This window comes from Hibiscus syriacus, unplaced genomic scaffold, assembly GCF_006381635.1.
Source record: "Hibiscus syriacus cultivar Baekdansim isolate YM2019G1 unplaced genomic scaffold, ASM638163v2 tig00109991_pilon, whole genome shotgun sequence".
In the NCBI taxonomy this organism is placed as follows: domain Eukaryota; kingdom Viridiplantae; phylum Streptophyta; class Magnoliopsida; order Malvales; family Malvaceae; genus Hibiscus; species Hibiscus syriacus.
In genome coordinates, this window is record NW_024062551.1 from 375686 (window position 1) to 391702 (window position 16017).

The 16017-nt window shown below is 30.3% G+C and overlaps 1 protein-coding gene across 1 annotated transcript; it reads right to left on the bottom strand.

The window, feature by feature from the left end:
• Window positions 1–1117: 1117 nt before the first annotated feature.
• On the bottom strand, window positions 1118–13031 carry LOC120212037 (heptahelical transmembrane protein 2-like). The gene is made up of 5 exons (XM_039210476.1): window positions 13021–13031; window positions 6390–6734; window positions 6219–6311; window positions 6037–6109; window positions 1118–1890 (listed from the first exon to the last, which is right to left on the bottom strand). The coding sequence occupies exons 2-5, from the start codon at window positions 6641–6643 to the stop codon at window positions 1213–1215; spliced, it is 1098 nt and encodes a 365-aa protein (XP_039066407.1). The 5' UTR covers window positions 6644–6734; window positions 13021–13031; the 3' UTR covers window positions 1118–1212.
• Between the last annotated feature and the right edge of the window lie 2986 nt (window positions 13032–16017).

The window sequence follows — 16017 nt, forward strand, 5'->3', positions numbered from 1 at the left end:
TTGTTTTATTTTAGTACACTGTCGTTAAAAACTTAACACAATTAGTAACTAAATTATTAGTTTTGTCCCTTTTTAGTACCTAAACTTTCAAAAAAAAAATCAAAATTTAATGTTAAGTTTTTAACAGAACACTAAAATAAAAAAAAACTAAATTTTAGGTATGATTTTGAAAAAAATAAAATTTTAGGTACTAAAATAGATCAAAACTGATAGTTTAAGTACTAAACACATAGTTTATCCAATATATTTTAAATATAAAATTCTTTTTAAAAGTTATTTAATAAAGAATTATAAATTTGTAACGTGGAATTATTTTATGCCTAATATCAAATTTAATCCATAATATATATTTATTTAGTGACTATAATTATTAATTTTACTCAAACATACGAACACTTGTATTTATTCATGGGTAAACTATAAGTTTAGTAGTTAAACTATTATTTTTGTTCTAGTTTGGTACTTAAATTTTATTTTTTTCTAAAAGAATACTTATTGTTTAGTTTATCTTTCAATTTTATACATTTGTGGTTAAAAAAATTAAAAGAACTACTAACGTAACATTTTTACTATTTTAATGATGACATGTCATTACCTTATAGTGACACGTCAATATCATCCTTAAATTTTAAAAAACGGTTTACCAAAATAAAACATAAACTAAATATTAGGTACGCTTTTAAAAAATATATAAATTTGGGTACCAAAACAAAATAAAAGTAATAGTTAATGTACTGAACATGCAGTTTACCCTTTATTCGTTTAGTGAGTTAAGATATACATACCTTAAGTTTCAAATGATTGTTTGAATATTTATACATTATTGCTCAAACATGCGGACAACGAATTTAATAAGTTAACCTACACATCTAAACATGTACCACACAAATGAGGTTGGTTCAAGTGATAAGTAGTTTGATGTGATTTTAAATAATTTTTGGGTTCGAGTATTTGTGTATGTAGAAATTCCTGTTGAGAGAATCACCGACCAAAGTTAAGTGTGCGACCTGGGTCGGTCCGTATTAACCAATCCAAAATCTTAGAAACCGAAATGAAAAGAAAAACATGACCAATCAAATATGATTTTGAAGGCCACACCAGTGCAACTCTCTGAAGGAAAATATTGTTGGAATTGATTCAATTTAAGTCAAAAACAGCGAGAACTAAGAATTTCCCCTCGTCATCAAACATTGTTTACCTAACACTTGAACACTAATACCCACATGTTGCAGATTCCCGACGGAAATCCATAATCACAAGGGTGGCAACACTATGAGCAAGCGCTGCAAGGACAACAAACACATGAAAGATCTGGTGGCTGTGCCCGGCAATATCGAATGCACCGGGCTTCCACCGCTCCGGTATCCTGCCGGTGTAAACCACGGCACCCCCGGCGTATAGGAACGCCATCACAACCTCGTATATTAAAGCGACAAATATATGCGGATGTCCCCAGTTCAAAGAAACCGCATGTGCTGCTGGGATCACCCCTGAAAACCCCATTGCAAGAAACAAGGAAGCTCGAAGATTCCGGTAACAGGTTGCAGAGAGAGTCGGCGATAACAAAGTGACGATGGCGAGGATGCCGAGCACCGATATGGATGTGAGATAGAAGAAGCATGAGTATGGATGGCAGAAGAAGGCGTAGTAGATCGGAGCAAAGAAGGAGCAGACTATCATGAGGGAGATGCCGGCGTAATCCAGGCGCCAGAAGAAGAGGCTAAAGCGTCTGGAGTGGCAAGCAAAGAGGTGCGAAACGGAGCTGAAAACCAAGCACCCCATTGCACCAGACAAGAAAACAAACCAGGGCCATTTTGGAATAGAGTTATAGCCATCTTCTTTCTTCAAATCAAAGAGTGTTGACTGAGAAATGTGTCTCAAGTGTGAGTCCTGCAAAGGAAACTTCAACTTCAAAATTACGTGTATTTGAAATTTTCAAAAGACGATTATCCCGTCAACTTCCCTTAATCTATCCCTCGGATTACCAAAGGTCCAAGGCCTAATGCTTCAAAATCTAGTTCATGAACAAGTCTATGATCTCAGACTCGGTAGGGCATCATAATTTTTTTTTTTGTTTTATTCAAGCTTTCTACAAAATATATTCCTTTAATGTCTTCTCCCTTAATTGTACCTACGTATAGTTTAAAATAAGGTGTATTCAATTATAAGAACCAAGGATACTAAACAAAAGGAAATGAACAACCAAGAGGTTTTCATAATTATTCAAAGATCTAAAAATAAATTTAGAAGCACCACCATGCACACATAGGGATTGCAACATGTCAGGTTTTTATCAACCCAATCCGATCTAAAAATATGTATCATCCATCCGAACTCGATTTGATCTGAAAAATATATATCCTCCACTCGAGTCCAACCTGACCGGACTCGACCCGATATAAAATAAGGACTTAATTGAAAATAATAATTTTTTAAAAGAAATTACATTATTATCCCCGGGTTGGGTGGGGTCGGGTAGGAGTTTTTTTAACCCTCTACCCGACCCAACCTCACTCTTTTAAAAAATCCGACCCGACCCGAAGCCTATTTATTTTTTTCAAAAAAAAATCCGATCCTGTCAAATCGAATTGGTTAAAACCATTCAATTTTCGAGTTAAAATACCATCCCTATGCACACACACCACTAGTAAATTATTCTCCCGATTTGTACCTTGGTCATTTCTCAAGTGAACATTCACAACAAATACACCAAACACTGGAGTTTAGAAATATTTTTTTTTGTTAATATTTATATAATATACCTAAATTTAAATAATATGTACTCCCTCTGTCTTATAATGAATATCTTTTTAATAAGATATTTTAAATAAGGTAATTTTAAAATTAAGAAAAAGACATTTAGTGGGAGAAAGAAGATATTTTTTATTCATGAGAAGGGATAGAAGTATTCTATATTTCTATTATAGTCTATAACTTGTCCTAATTGATTAAATCGGTTTCGGTTACGTCTATCATATTGGTTAAAATCGATTTTATCTGTCGATTTTCTATTATTGAAATTCATAATCAGATTTCTCGATTTAACCAACATAATACATATGGTTTTTATTTTATTTTAAATATACAATTAAGATATAATAAATATTTAAAAATAAAATGCGATTAGTATATAAAATATATAACTAAAATCGACCGAATCGATCGATGTTAAGTCGGTCCGATTAAGCTAGTTTTATCTAAGTTAGCCGGTCGATTTGATTAATGTAAGAGGAGGTCGGTAAGTTTGAAAAACCGACCCAAACCCAACATAATTCTACTTGACTTATTCGGCCCTAACTCTATTAATATAGTCATTTTAGCCCATATATTTTCATTGCATTCTTTTGATCTCAAACTTCCATTTTTGTCAAATTGATCAAAATATAACAGAACAGTTCGATTCCAAAATAATAATAATAATAATAATAATAATAATAATAATAATAAATAACAGAACAGTGACGAGACCTCTAGACTAATATCAAGCACTGTCATTTTTGCCACATCAGCCACATCATCAAAATATTCTATATTAGAAAAATAGCTATTTTCCTTGCTCAAATGGTATTTTTTCCCCTAATTTTTTGATGACATGGCAGAAAAAGACTATATTTGGCGTTAACATTTTGGTAAAAAAAAACTAATTTCAGTTTAATAGCTCGTTATTGTTCTGGCATGCTTGGATTAATTTGAAAAAATAAAAGCTCGAGAGAAAAGAAATGTAATAAAAAAATTAAGAACTAAATTGACTAAAATGATCAAATTAAGGGGGTAAAAAAGTTATTGTACTTTATACTTAAGCATGTTGAGAATTGAGACGGATAGATTTAGGGATGAGCATGGGTCGGATCGGATTTTTGGTCCACCTGACCCGATCTAAAAATAATAAACCCTAAATATGATCTAAAAATATACATCTTCCACCCGACTCAAACCCGACCCGGATTTTAACACAAAATCCGAACTCAAAGAAATTATTTTTATTTAAGAAAAATAGAAATTTAATTGAAAGAAAAATAAAATATAGAGGGACATTATTACAATTATCCTAAATATATCAGGTAAAATTACAATCTTTTGGGTCGGGTTGAGTTGGGCATTTTTACCTTAAACCTGAATCAGATCCAACCTGAACATTTTATCAATTTTATTATTATATACTTAATTTTTAAAAAAGATACGTTTTACAGAATATTTTAATTTTGACCATTTTAATAAAAGTAAAAAAAATAAAATATATACTTTACTGAAATGGTTAGTACATAGTAGTTAAACCACTACTAAATTGGTCATTTAATTTTTCTAAAAGTGAAATACATCCAAGAGCCCATTACAATTAGCAATAAAAAGAGCCAATTAGTATCACGTGATGAGAAAGCACATATTTTGGGAGCATTTCGAAAGCTCATGTCCTACAGTCTACAGATTCTTCAATCACTGACACCTACGTAAGATAACAATTTGATATGCACTCAAACCCATTTGTTTCATCTCCTCGACCAATGGAATCCTTAATTTTTGCAGTATGACCAATTTATAATGTTAAAAATAATGGGTAAAATACACAATTGTCCCTAATTATAGGCTTTGTTTTGTCGAATTCTCACAATTATTAAAAGGTATAAAATAATTTTTTTGACTACAAAATATTATTTTATCGAGTAACTCAATTATTAAAAGTTATAAAATAGTCAGTGATTTTTTATATGATTTAAATTTGTTATTTTCAGTTAAAAATTTGACAGTTGTTTGAGTTAAATATTTTAATTGAGGTATGATAAAATCTGTTCTTATAATCATTTAAGTTGTATTTTGTGTACTGACTCTGTTTACATTATGTCATCGAGCTAGTGATTGAAAATAACAGCGATACCAGTAGATATAATTAGAATATGGTTTGATCATATTATAGTCAACAAATTAATATCTAATTCAAACGATTGTTAACTTTTTAAAGAAAAAGAACAAGTTTATAACTTATGGATAATCGAGTAATCATTTTGTAAATTTTAATAGTTGAGGGTTTAACAAAACATCATCCTTTAACCAAGAGATTATTTTGTAACTTTTAATAGTAAGAAAACTTAACAAAACGTCCTATAATCAAATATCATTTGTATATTTTATCCTAAAATTAATCCAAAGTTATATATTTTTATAAAAAATGAATAATATACATTTTTATTTAATATTATTCCAAGGAGATCAACTTTTAATTATAAAAATTTCTTACAGATAAACGGCATAAACTTTTGCACGAATAGAGTAGTGCGACAACTTTTAGTTGTTATAATGTGAGGTTGGATTTGGAACGGCTAACTATAAAGACAGAGTTAAATTAATATATAATTATAAATTAAGTTGATGATAATTTTTAATTATAAAAATAATTTATTATTTGTGTAATTTTTAGGAATGAATTAGTATTGCTATTGTTATAACTTTTTAAAAACTGAAAACATAAATTAAAAAATATAAATATAAATATTGTACCTTAAAAAATTAAAATATAATCAATAAAAAATAAATATAATTTAACCTAAAAGAGAAAAACACACATTTTTCAAGGATTGGTAAATTATAAGTTTGTAAAAATAAACAGAATCACATGGCAAGACCCACTAGGGTTTCAATTCATTATTATGTGATCACTGACTATGTAACCCACCAAACGCAAACAAAACTTGCTATCACGTCTTGCCACTTTCCTCTTCCCTTCATTTTTTTTAATTATTATTTTTGTTCGAGTTTTTGTATTAATTTTTTTAGTTAATTACATATATTTGATTTATTGACCAATTAATCCAGATCGAGTACTACTGAGACGAGGGTAACCCTCCCAATCCAATTTGCTCCATTCGCAAACGTCATGATTCAAACCTCTAATTTACTTAAAAAACCTAATATATCATCTCACTAGACCAAATGTTTGTTAATTTTGTATTAATTTACTTTTAATCGGTTTATAGACCACAATTTCCAAAATAGGCGAAAAGAAATTTAATGTTAAATAAAAAGAATGGAGAAAGAACTGACCTGGAAGATGCGATGTATATTATCAGAGGCGTTCACATCATTCATCGTCATCAACGGTCCTGATACTTGAGCTCTGCAAAATTCCCACGCAAAAGTTTAGTTTCTGTTTCTTTCTGAAGAAAATTGGAGTTAAAATCCAGAAAAATCAGAGAAAATAAGGAAACTGACAATCTCGTCCTTACCTGGAGAAGCTAGCGATTACACCTCCATCTCCAAAATCGTCCATGGAACTCAACACCGTTAATCCAACGAATATTAGAAATCCTCCCAAATGCCTACAAAAATATAGAATTTAGAAGAAGGAAAAAAAATGAATCCACCGAGAATTTTGAAATCGGAATGGAGTGCCTTACGTCCAGATATTTAGCGTCTCGTTGTGCCATAAGAAAACGCTTAATAAAATGTCCTTCAATGGCCATTCGCATCGGTAATAATTCAAAATGAAGTCGTTATCTCGTAAATAATCCGGTAACTCTTCGTATCTCAACAGTTTCCTCTTAAATCTCTGCTTCTTCACCTTATCTTCTACGCCAGAGTCGACTCGATCGAGTTTCTGATGATCATTCTTCATCGTCGCAACTTTCCGATGACGACGATGATTTATCATTTTTCGGAACCTAAGTCCACACGCCTCGCTGGAGAAATGCCTCCGGAATTTTCACCGGCGAAGTGATCTGAACCCTTCTTTTTCTTTCTTTCTTTTGACTGTTTGGGATATATTTTAGGCCTTTTCTGCTATTGTTCTGTACTCTGTTAACTTGTATATATAGGAGAGGAAATTCATTTTTATTATTTAGTGTAAACTATCTATTTGGTCACTCATTTAGTACTTAATGTTTTCTTTGGTCACTTAAGTATTATTTCATTCAAAACCATTTCTAATATTACATTTTTTATTCTGTTTTGGTCACTTGTCGTTAAAAAATTAACAATGATGATAACGTGATATTTTCATTATTATTTTTCAATGCTCATATGACATTAAATTATCATTATATGTTAACATCAAAGTTATTTTTTAAGAACAAATAACTAAAACAGAATAAAAACGTAACTCTTTGTACGATTTTGAAAAAATAATAGTTAGATGATCAAAATAAAAAGTAAATAATAGATAGGTGACCAAATATATAGTTTGCCTTATTATTTAATTTGTTTGCTTGCGTGACATTATATTATTTGAGAAATTATCATTTTTAAAACACTTTTTTGATGAATAAACATAGGTTGTAGGTGTAGTTTGACTTCATCTGATTTTTAAAGGTCTCATATTCGAGCACGGTATTTACAGAGATATTTTAACGTTCATTGTCAAATATTTAAAAAAATTTCAGATATATTCTACCTTATAATCACTTTAAACAAATAAAAAAATCTCGACATGCTCTACCTACAATTAAAAATGAATAAGCACTCAAACACTCAAAGCAATGTAAAAATTAATTAAGTCTCTGAGGTTAAGATTTTATTGTGTTATTTTTCATAGCTAATTGCTTCACGTGTACTCAAAGTATGATACAAATTTTAAATTGATCCCTAAACTTTTAAATATTCTAATTTTATCCCGAAACTATGACTATTATTCTAAATTAGTCTTCAGACTTTTGAATATTTCATTTCATCCCTAAACTATGACATTCATTCTAAATTAGTCCCTAAACTTTTTGAATACTCCAATTTCATCCTAAATTATATGTATACACTAATCTCATCTCTTTTTAATAAAACCGTTAGGTCAAATTATATTATTATATGTTTTTAAAAAAACAAATTTTAGTTTAAAATTTGATTGAAACTAATTACATATTTGGATGAATTTGGGGATGAAAATTAGAATATTAAAAAGTTTGGGGACCAATTTATAAAGACGGTCTTAGTTTAAGGGTGAAATTAGAATAATCAAAAGTTTAAGGGTGAAATTAGAATAATCAAAAGTTTAAGGATTAATTTAGAATGTGAGTCATACTTTAGGGATAAAATTAGAATATTCAAAAGTTTAAGGATCAATTTAAAATGAGAGTTATAGTTTAAGGAAATATGATGTAGTTAACTCTTTTTTGTATTAAATATAATATCCAACCATTAATGTAATAAAGTTTTGATATAACGAGTAAGATAACATCACCTCTGTTTTGGTTTTGACCATTTCGAGGGTAGTTGGCTTGATAGCCTAGAGCCATTTATTTATGTTTGTATTTGTTTGTTTATTTTAAAAAATGTTAATGTTTAATTTATTTAATATTTGTAAATATATTTATTTAATCAGAAATTGACGTATAATTTAATGTTAGAAGATGAATTTTTAAAATTTTAAAGGAGAACGAAAAATATAAAATTTTAGAAGTATAAAAATATATTTTAATAGAAAATACATAAAAAATTTAAAATATGAGATAATTTAAAAAAATCATAGGGCGATTACCCCATCTGCTCTCCATCAATCTATCTTTACGTTTAACATTCGTAGATAAATTCGCTTAGTGTTCGTTAATATATTTATTTAATGTTCGCGAATATATTCATCTCATCCTCTTTTGACACTTTATTTACAAGTGAAAGAAAACCGATGAAATTACACTACTAGTCCTTAAGTTCCTTAGATTTTATAGTTGAAAGATCAAAGTTCACCATGTGTTCAATTTAATTCATACATTCACTAATATTTAAAATATAAAAAATAACACGAACCAAGTGCCCTCCATGGTAAATGAATTGTTGCTATTCCTTAAGGACCCGGGTTCGAGCAAAATAGATGTCAAGGGTGTGAGCATTCAATATCAAGAGGTTATCTTTGAACAAATATTACATTGTACTTACCTTAGATTAACAAAAAAATATATACACACATATATATAATAAATTGTTTATCGATGTTACACGTTAGATAATTTTTTGTAAGATATGATCATCTTAACATTTGGTGATTATGTTGTGCGACAACATAATTTAAGGCTAAAAAATAACGGTTTTGGGATGAAATTAAAAATATGATAAAATCATAACATTTTAGGTTGAGTGCAACCTAAAATGTTATATTTTTATTAAAAAAATTTATTGAACATAAAATATTAAGAAGAATATAATATTTTCGGTTGTCAACCGAAAATATTATGAACAATGTAACATTTTCAGTTCAACCGAAAATGTTGAAAAACAATGATAACATTATAAGTTTTGTCTAACCTAAAATTTTATTATTTTTATCACATAATTTATTGCGTTTAAAATTATCTTTTTTAGCCTTAAATTAGGTTAGGTTGTTAGGTTTTTATAGTTATGATTTTTACCGATGTTCTGGTACGTTGTTCAACAGAATATTTTTCTCCAAGTCTTCTACTAGTTTAACCAACTCCAACGTTGTTAACCTGCTACCATTATTTGTTTCATGTTTTATTACTATTATAGTTTTTTTGGAAAGAATATTGCTATTATAGTTGATTTTTAAAAAATAAAATATTTTATTACTATATATATATATTGGGTAAATTACAAATTTGGTAACTAAACTTTACTCTCTCTCCTATTTCAATTATTGTACTTTAATTTTTTTCAATTTCCTCATTGAACTTACTCATTGAACTTAATACATTGGGTTGTTTTGGTCACTCGACCATTAAATAGTTAACAACGTTAAAATGAGTTGTTATATAGATGCAAAACGACGTTGTTTTGGTGAAATTTCTATTTTTTTCTTAAACGGTATCGTTTTTAATGCCGTTAACTATTTAACGGCGGAGTGACCAAAATAAGAGAGAAAATAAAGTCCAGTGACAAAAAAACTTGATGTATTAAGTTCAGTAAGGAAATCAAAAACTTTTAAAGTTCATTGTGCAAAATAAGAGAGAGAGTAAAATTTGGTGATGAAATTTGTAATTTACTCATATATATTGTTTTAAAATCAAAAGCGGTCTGAATGACCTGATTGTCTAAAACTTTAGAACGGTTTTTTTTTCTTTTCTTTTTTTCCATTCAAAGTGAAAGTGTGTTCACGAATGAAGCTACTTCAATGATTATGAACCAAATGTATTTATTAATCAAGCGATTTCAATGAATAAAGAGATAATTATTATTTTTAGAGGTCCCAAATTTAAACACGATGTCTGTAGATGTGTTTGAACGTTCATCGTTAAATTATTAAATATATATATATATATTTTTATTTCTTTTCACCATATTAAGAAAAGTCCAACTCATATTTGTCCCTCATTTTCTATTATCTTCATTTCCATGTTGAAATGATTTTTTCTTTGCACACGAGGATGGAAAATAATTATCTCTTATTTTCTTTCCTCACTTTTCTTTTCTATCAAGCACATTTAAAATTCATTTTCTTTTCACTTTTCCATTCACTAATTCCATTCTTCTATATTTTCACTCAAGTAAAATTTTAGCGTTATCGACTCTCCCGTATTTCTCGTTAACAATAGCGGATCTAAAAATATTTTTTAGTGTTATCGTCTGCTTAGGTGCGTTTTTGAAGGAAACACCGCTAATTTTGTACATATAGCAGTGTTTTTAAGAACAAACGTCGCAAATTGTTCAGCCTTCTATCCCAATTCAGACACTGCAACACCGGATTAAATCCCTTTCTTGACTGCGTCTTCAAAAAAGTTGTCCCACGTTCTTCTTCCCTTCACATATCTCTCTTTCCCTTCGGGACAACATCCGGCTTAAAATCTAACCCTCGATTATAACTTTATTATCACGCCAATCATCTCCTTCTCTCTTCGGCCTGCCTGTTTTCTATCTCCCCGAAATAGCCCTTCGTCGCATCGTAATATTTCCTTCAATCGTGTCAGTGGCGGATCCAGAAATTTAAGAATGGGGTCCAAAATTTTAATTTTCTTTTCTTAAAAATAATGGGTATGCAAAAACTGTAATTTTTTTTATTCCTTTTTTCCTTAACACATTAAGTTAAATTTAACCACTTTTCCAAAATAATGGGGATGCACTTGGCCCGGGAGCTTAGTGCATCCGCCACTGTCTCGTGTTCAAGTCGGGTCGTATTGGATCCGGAATCAGATGTAGCTCCAAAGGCATTGTTCATTCTGTTCTTCTAGAATAATTTGCGTTAAGATTTTCTTATTTTTTCAGCATTAATGTAGTGGCATGTAAGTTCATATCATATATGACTGTTTTGCAGGCATGAGAACTATGGAAACATGGTGCAACACTACAATTAATGGATTTGCTATGCGTGGAGGATAGTCCACTTGATCAACCGACTATGTTAGATGTTATTTCGGTCCTATATAGAGAAATGCAACTGTCGTTGAACGGAGAGAGATTGCAGAAACAAATGTAGGGGACATGATTGAAAATTACTCTGTCAAACGGCCTAACTATGTCTATCATGGTGGACAATCTTATTCAGCAGTTGACAGAAGCACCCGCATCTCAAGTGCATGGTGTAGTCATCATTTTGTCGTTTCATGGAACCATCTTGAGTAATTTCTTAGTTTCGTACTTTGTTTATTCTAGTGAATAATGTTGAACTACATTACATTTCACTTTAATGTTTATAAATTTTTATTTATTTTTATTATTTATTATTTTTACTTAATTCGTGTCGTAATTAAATTTCAATCTTATTGTTATAATGCTACGTGATATTAAATTTGTGTAATACATAGAAAAAAATGATGCATGTTAAATCAGTTAATGTAGCGGCGTTAGTAAAATAAACGCCATTAAAAATCACGGTCTTTTACAGCTTTTTGGGGAAAAATACCATTGATGACGTATACAGTTGCGGCGTTTGTAAAGAAAAATGCAACTATATACGTAACCAATATTGGCATCAATACAACAAAGAGAAGTTTATTTATTTATTTGAAAACAAAACAAAAGAATAATAAAGGGTAAACTACCATAGTGTCACTTTTATTTTGATGATTTAAATGCACCATTACCCTTTAAATTATGTACTTTGTATCGAGTTGCTGTCTAAAATGTTTTTAAGACGTTTTATACCAAGAAATTTAAACCATTATTTCATATATCCCAAATCGACAACTCTGTTAAAAAATATAACAATAAATTACATATTTAGTCACTCAATTATTTACATAGTTTCATTTTTATCACTCATAAGCTAAGGAATTGCGACCTATTGCCATGTGTATATTTGTTAATTATCATAATCCCTTTGATTTGATATTTTTAAACTTATAAGTAAGGGTAAACTATGCCAATAGCCCCTTTATTTTTGGTGTGACCAACTTTGTTTATCAATTTTTGAATTAAGTGCGCTCAGTGCCTTACGTTCTCGGTCCGTCAGTTTAAATGAAACTTACGTTCTCATAATCACTAAGCTCGTTCTTAAATCCAAAGGGCTCGATGGATTCTTGTTACCTGAAGTCGAAAAGCTTATCGAGCTCATAGAGCTGACTATTCATCACAACAATATGGTTCATCAATTCCCGACCAAAATCGTTGATTGTAAAAAACTCAAAATTCTTAATCAGTTCATTTCGAAACCTTCGATTCAGTTTCTTACAACAAGCTTACTATGGATACGTTCATTTTGAAACTCCATTGATGAGCAAAGCCGATGAAGCGTCAGTGTTGAGGCATCCGAAGCGGTACATGTTTGCCGAGAGAACTGATCCAAGAAGCAGTAATGGAAGAAACTCTGCAGTTGCTGAAGCAACACCACCCCGTCATAAGAAACTAATGGGATGGGTTTTTGGGTTCCTCATCGGAGGGTTAGGCAAGAGTTTTTCTGGGTTTATCGTCTCGGTGATGTTTAAGCTGCCATTGGAACTGTTAGAGGAAGAGGCAAAGATGCATGTTAGATGATGATCCAAAGGATCAGTGACTTAAACTGAAAATGAAGGAAGGCCAAAAGTTCTTTTTGGCTTGGACTTTATGAGTATGCGTACGAACATTTTCTATGATCGTTCCTCTTGCTATCTTCAATGCATGCACCATAATCGCTAGGTTAAAGAAAATTTCATGAGAGCTATTCGACATGTTAATAACTCTTCTTTTTCCATCAAGAACTATTAAGAGACTTAGTTTTCTACTAAATTTTCTTTTTATTAAATTGTATAAACTCCCTGGTTTGCCTTCTATCAAACTTTGAGCTTAGTTGTTAACTGGGAGATTTGGAAAGAGTGTATTACCATAATAAATTAGTGTATTTGCAACTAGCTTTCCAAATAATTTTAGTGAGGAGGAGGAGGAGGAGTTTTTTTTTTAATTTTTAATTGTCACATAACACTTTAACTAATGGAGTTAATGGTCGAGGGACCAAAATTAAACAGATTGATAATGTAAGGGACCAACTAGCTTTCCAAATAATTTTAGTGAGGAGGAGGAGGAGTTTTTATTTTTATTTTTAATTGTCACGTAACACTTTAACTAATGGAGTTAACGGTCGAGGGACCAAAATTAAACAGATTGATAATGTAAGGGACCAAGCGCACTTAATTAAAAAACTGATGACCAAATTTGATCATACCAAAAACAAAATGGATTGTTGGCATAGTTTACCCTATAAGTAATAATATTTTTTTCTGAAAAAAAACATAAGTAATAATTAAGATTAGAGTAACTGACGTAGTTAAAAAAATGGTATAATTATATATTAACAACACGTGACTTGATTGACACCATTTAAATAATTAAAAGTTTAATTAATAAAATTAGAAGATCCATATTCAAAATAGAATATGCCCATAAAGTGGCCATTGTAACATCCTCAATACCGGGTTAGTGATCAAATTGTAAATTTTCAGAATTTGGTGATTAAAGTAGAATAGTTGAATAGTTCAATGAGTTATGTGGAAATATTTCCTGAAAGTTGTTAGTAATTATCAAAGGAATTAAATGGCAAAATGGTCATTTGACAAGAAAGATACTTTTCCCCTTTATATGAATGAATCACGTTGGGGGGGGGGAAGAGAGTTATCTTATTCTTCTTCCTTTCTTCTTCTCCAACATGAAGCACCCCAAGCAAAGTTGAGTTTCTTAATTAGTTGATTATTTGTTGAATTAAAGGTTGGGTCATGATCCTTAGGTGATACTTAAGCTTAAGGAAAGCTTAAGTTGTCTTATAATCAAAAGAAGAAGAAGTTATAAGAGATTAAAGGGAATGAGTTTCTAAATAAATTTTTGGAACATAGTTGATAAGTGGAATTGGAAACTAAAATTGACTTGTCATAGGTATGAATAAGAAGTTATAAGTGTTAAATCAAAATTTGGATTACATGGAAAATTTAGTAAGATTTTTGGTTTTAAGAATTTGGATGAGATATGGGAGATAATAAGATGTTAAAATGATAGAAGTTAATTAAAATGGTTGTAGTTAAATTTGGTGGTATGAAAGGAGCTTTGTATGAGGAAATTCAGTGAAGAGTTGATGAATTTTCTGGTGAAAAAGCCTGTTTTAGGCAGAGTGTATCGGTACCCTATGTATGTGTACCAAATACCCTCTTGAACGAAAAATAACAAAATGCAGTAAGGGTACCGTTACCTCAACGAGTGTATTGATACCCCCTAAAGGAAAAAGTGAATATTGGTCTATTAAATTCGTTTAAATTAATAGCATCGAAGTTTAAGGTTTAGGCTTCTAATAATTGTCTTGGAAATCATGTTTATGTAGATATTGAGCACAAGCAAGTTCTGAAACGACTGCAAAGTTAGGATCAATCCAAAGAGAAAAATCATAGAAGTGGATTTGGATATATATAAAGTGTCAAGGTGAGTGCATGTTATTCTGTATATATGGTGTTTTAAGGAAATAAGACTTGTGATGAGTCTATTTTCAATATTCGATTGCAATAACCCATGAATACAAGCATGTTATTGAGATTAGTATTATATATATATGAGTACATGCATATTTTTATATGTGTTATATGTTATTATATATGTTACATGATTTGTGTGACTATATGAAAATGTAACATGAGCTATGAGATAATAAGTATGTGATTACATGTTATGTGAGATAAACCTATGTGATATGCAATATATGACAATGAACTATGAGATTTCATACCATGTGACTACATGTGAAATGATATAAGTAATGTGATGATTTATGTGACTATGTGATGTATATGTGAAATAATAAAAACTATGAGACATGATCTACACAATTTCCTGAATATATGATACATGTTATATGATATGAGATAGATGCTTACACATACATGTGGTATGTGACAGAAGAGTGGAAATATGTGAATGTGAATCATATGGAAATGTTCTACGTGTAAGTGAACTATGTGCCTATATGAATATGTAAATTGTTATAAATGATAATGCCCATGTTATGTGATATGAGAGCTAGTGGTATAGTTGGCATGCCAAGAGTCGAGGGTTACCTATGTTCTTTGGGACATATGGACTATTTACCTATGTTCTTTGGGACATATGGACTGTTTACCTATGTTCTTCGGGACATATGGACTGATTACCTAGGTTCTTCGAGACCTATAGACTGGTCCTTCGGGATATTTATACGAGCTATGGTGACATCATGTTTGTGCACAACCTCAATGCATTCACATATCTTTAGTTCTCACAAGTGTACATGGGCAAATAAAAGGAATAAATTGACTTTCATCTTCCATGATGTGAGATGTTATTATGTGTTAAATGCATGATTATATATGTTACAGATTACCTATGTTCTTCGGGACATATGGACAAATTACCTATGTTCTTTGGGACATATGAACAGGTTACCTATGTTATTCGGGATATATGGACAGATTATTATATGAGATGTAGTGACAACATATGTGTTTACAACGTCAAAGTACTCATATAACTTGAGTTATCAATAATGTACACGAGTCTACAAAAGATATCAAAGTATAAATGGGCTAGTATATGGGCTATTGAAAGAGATAGTATAAATACACTGTATGTGATGTATATGCTTTGTTATATGAAATGTATTATATGATATGTTACAATTGGTAAGTACAAGATGACATGTTACAAAGGTTAAGTGTACGATAACAT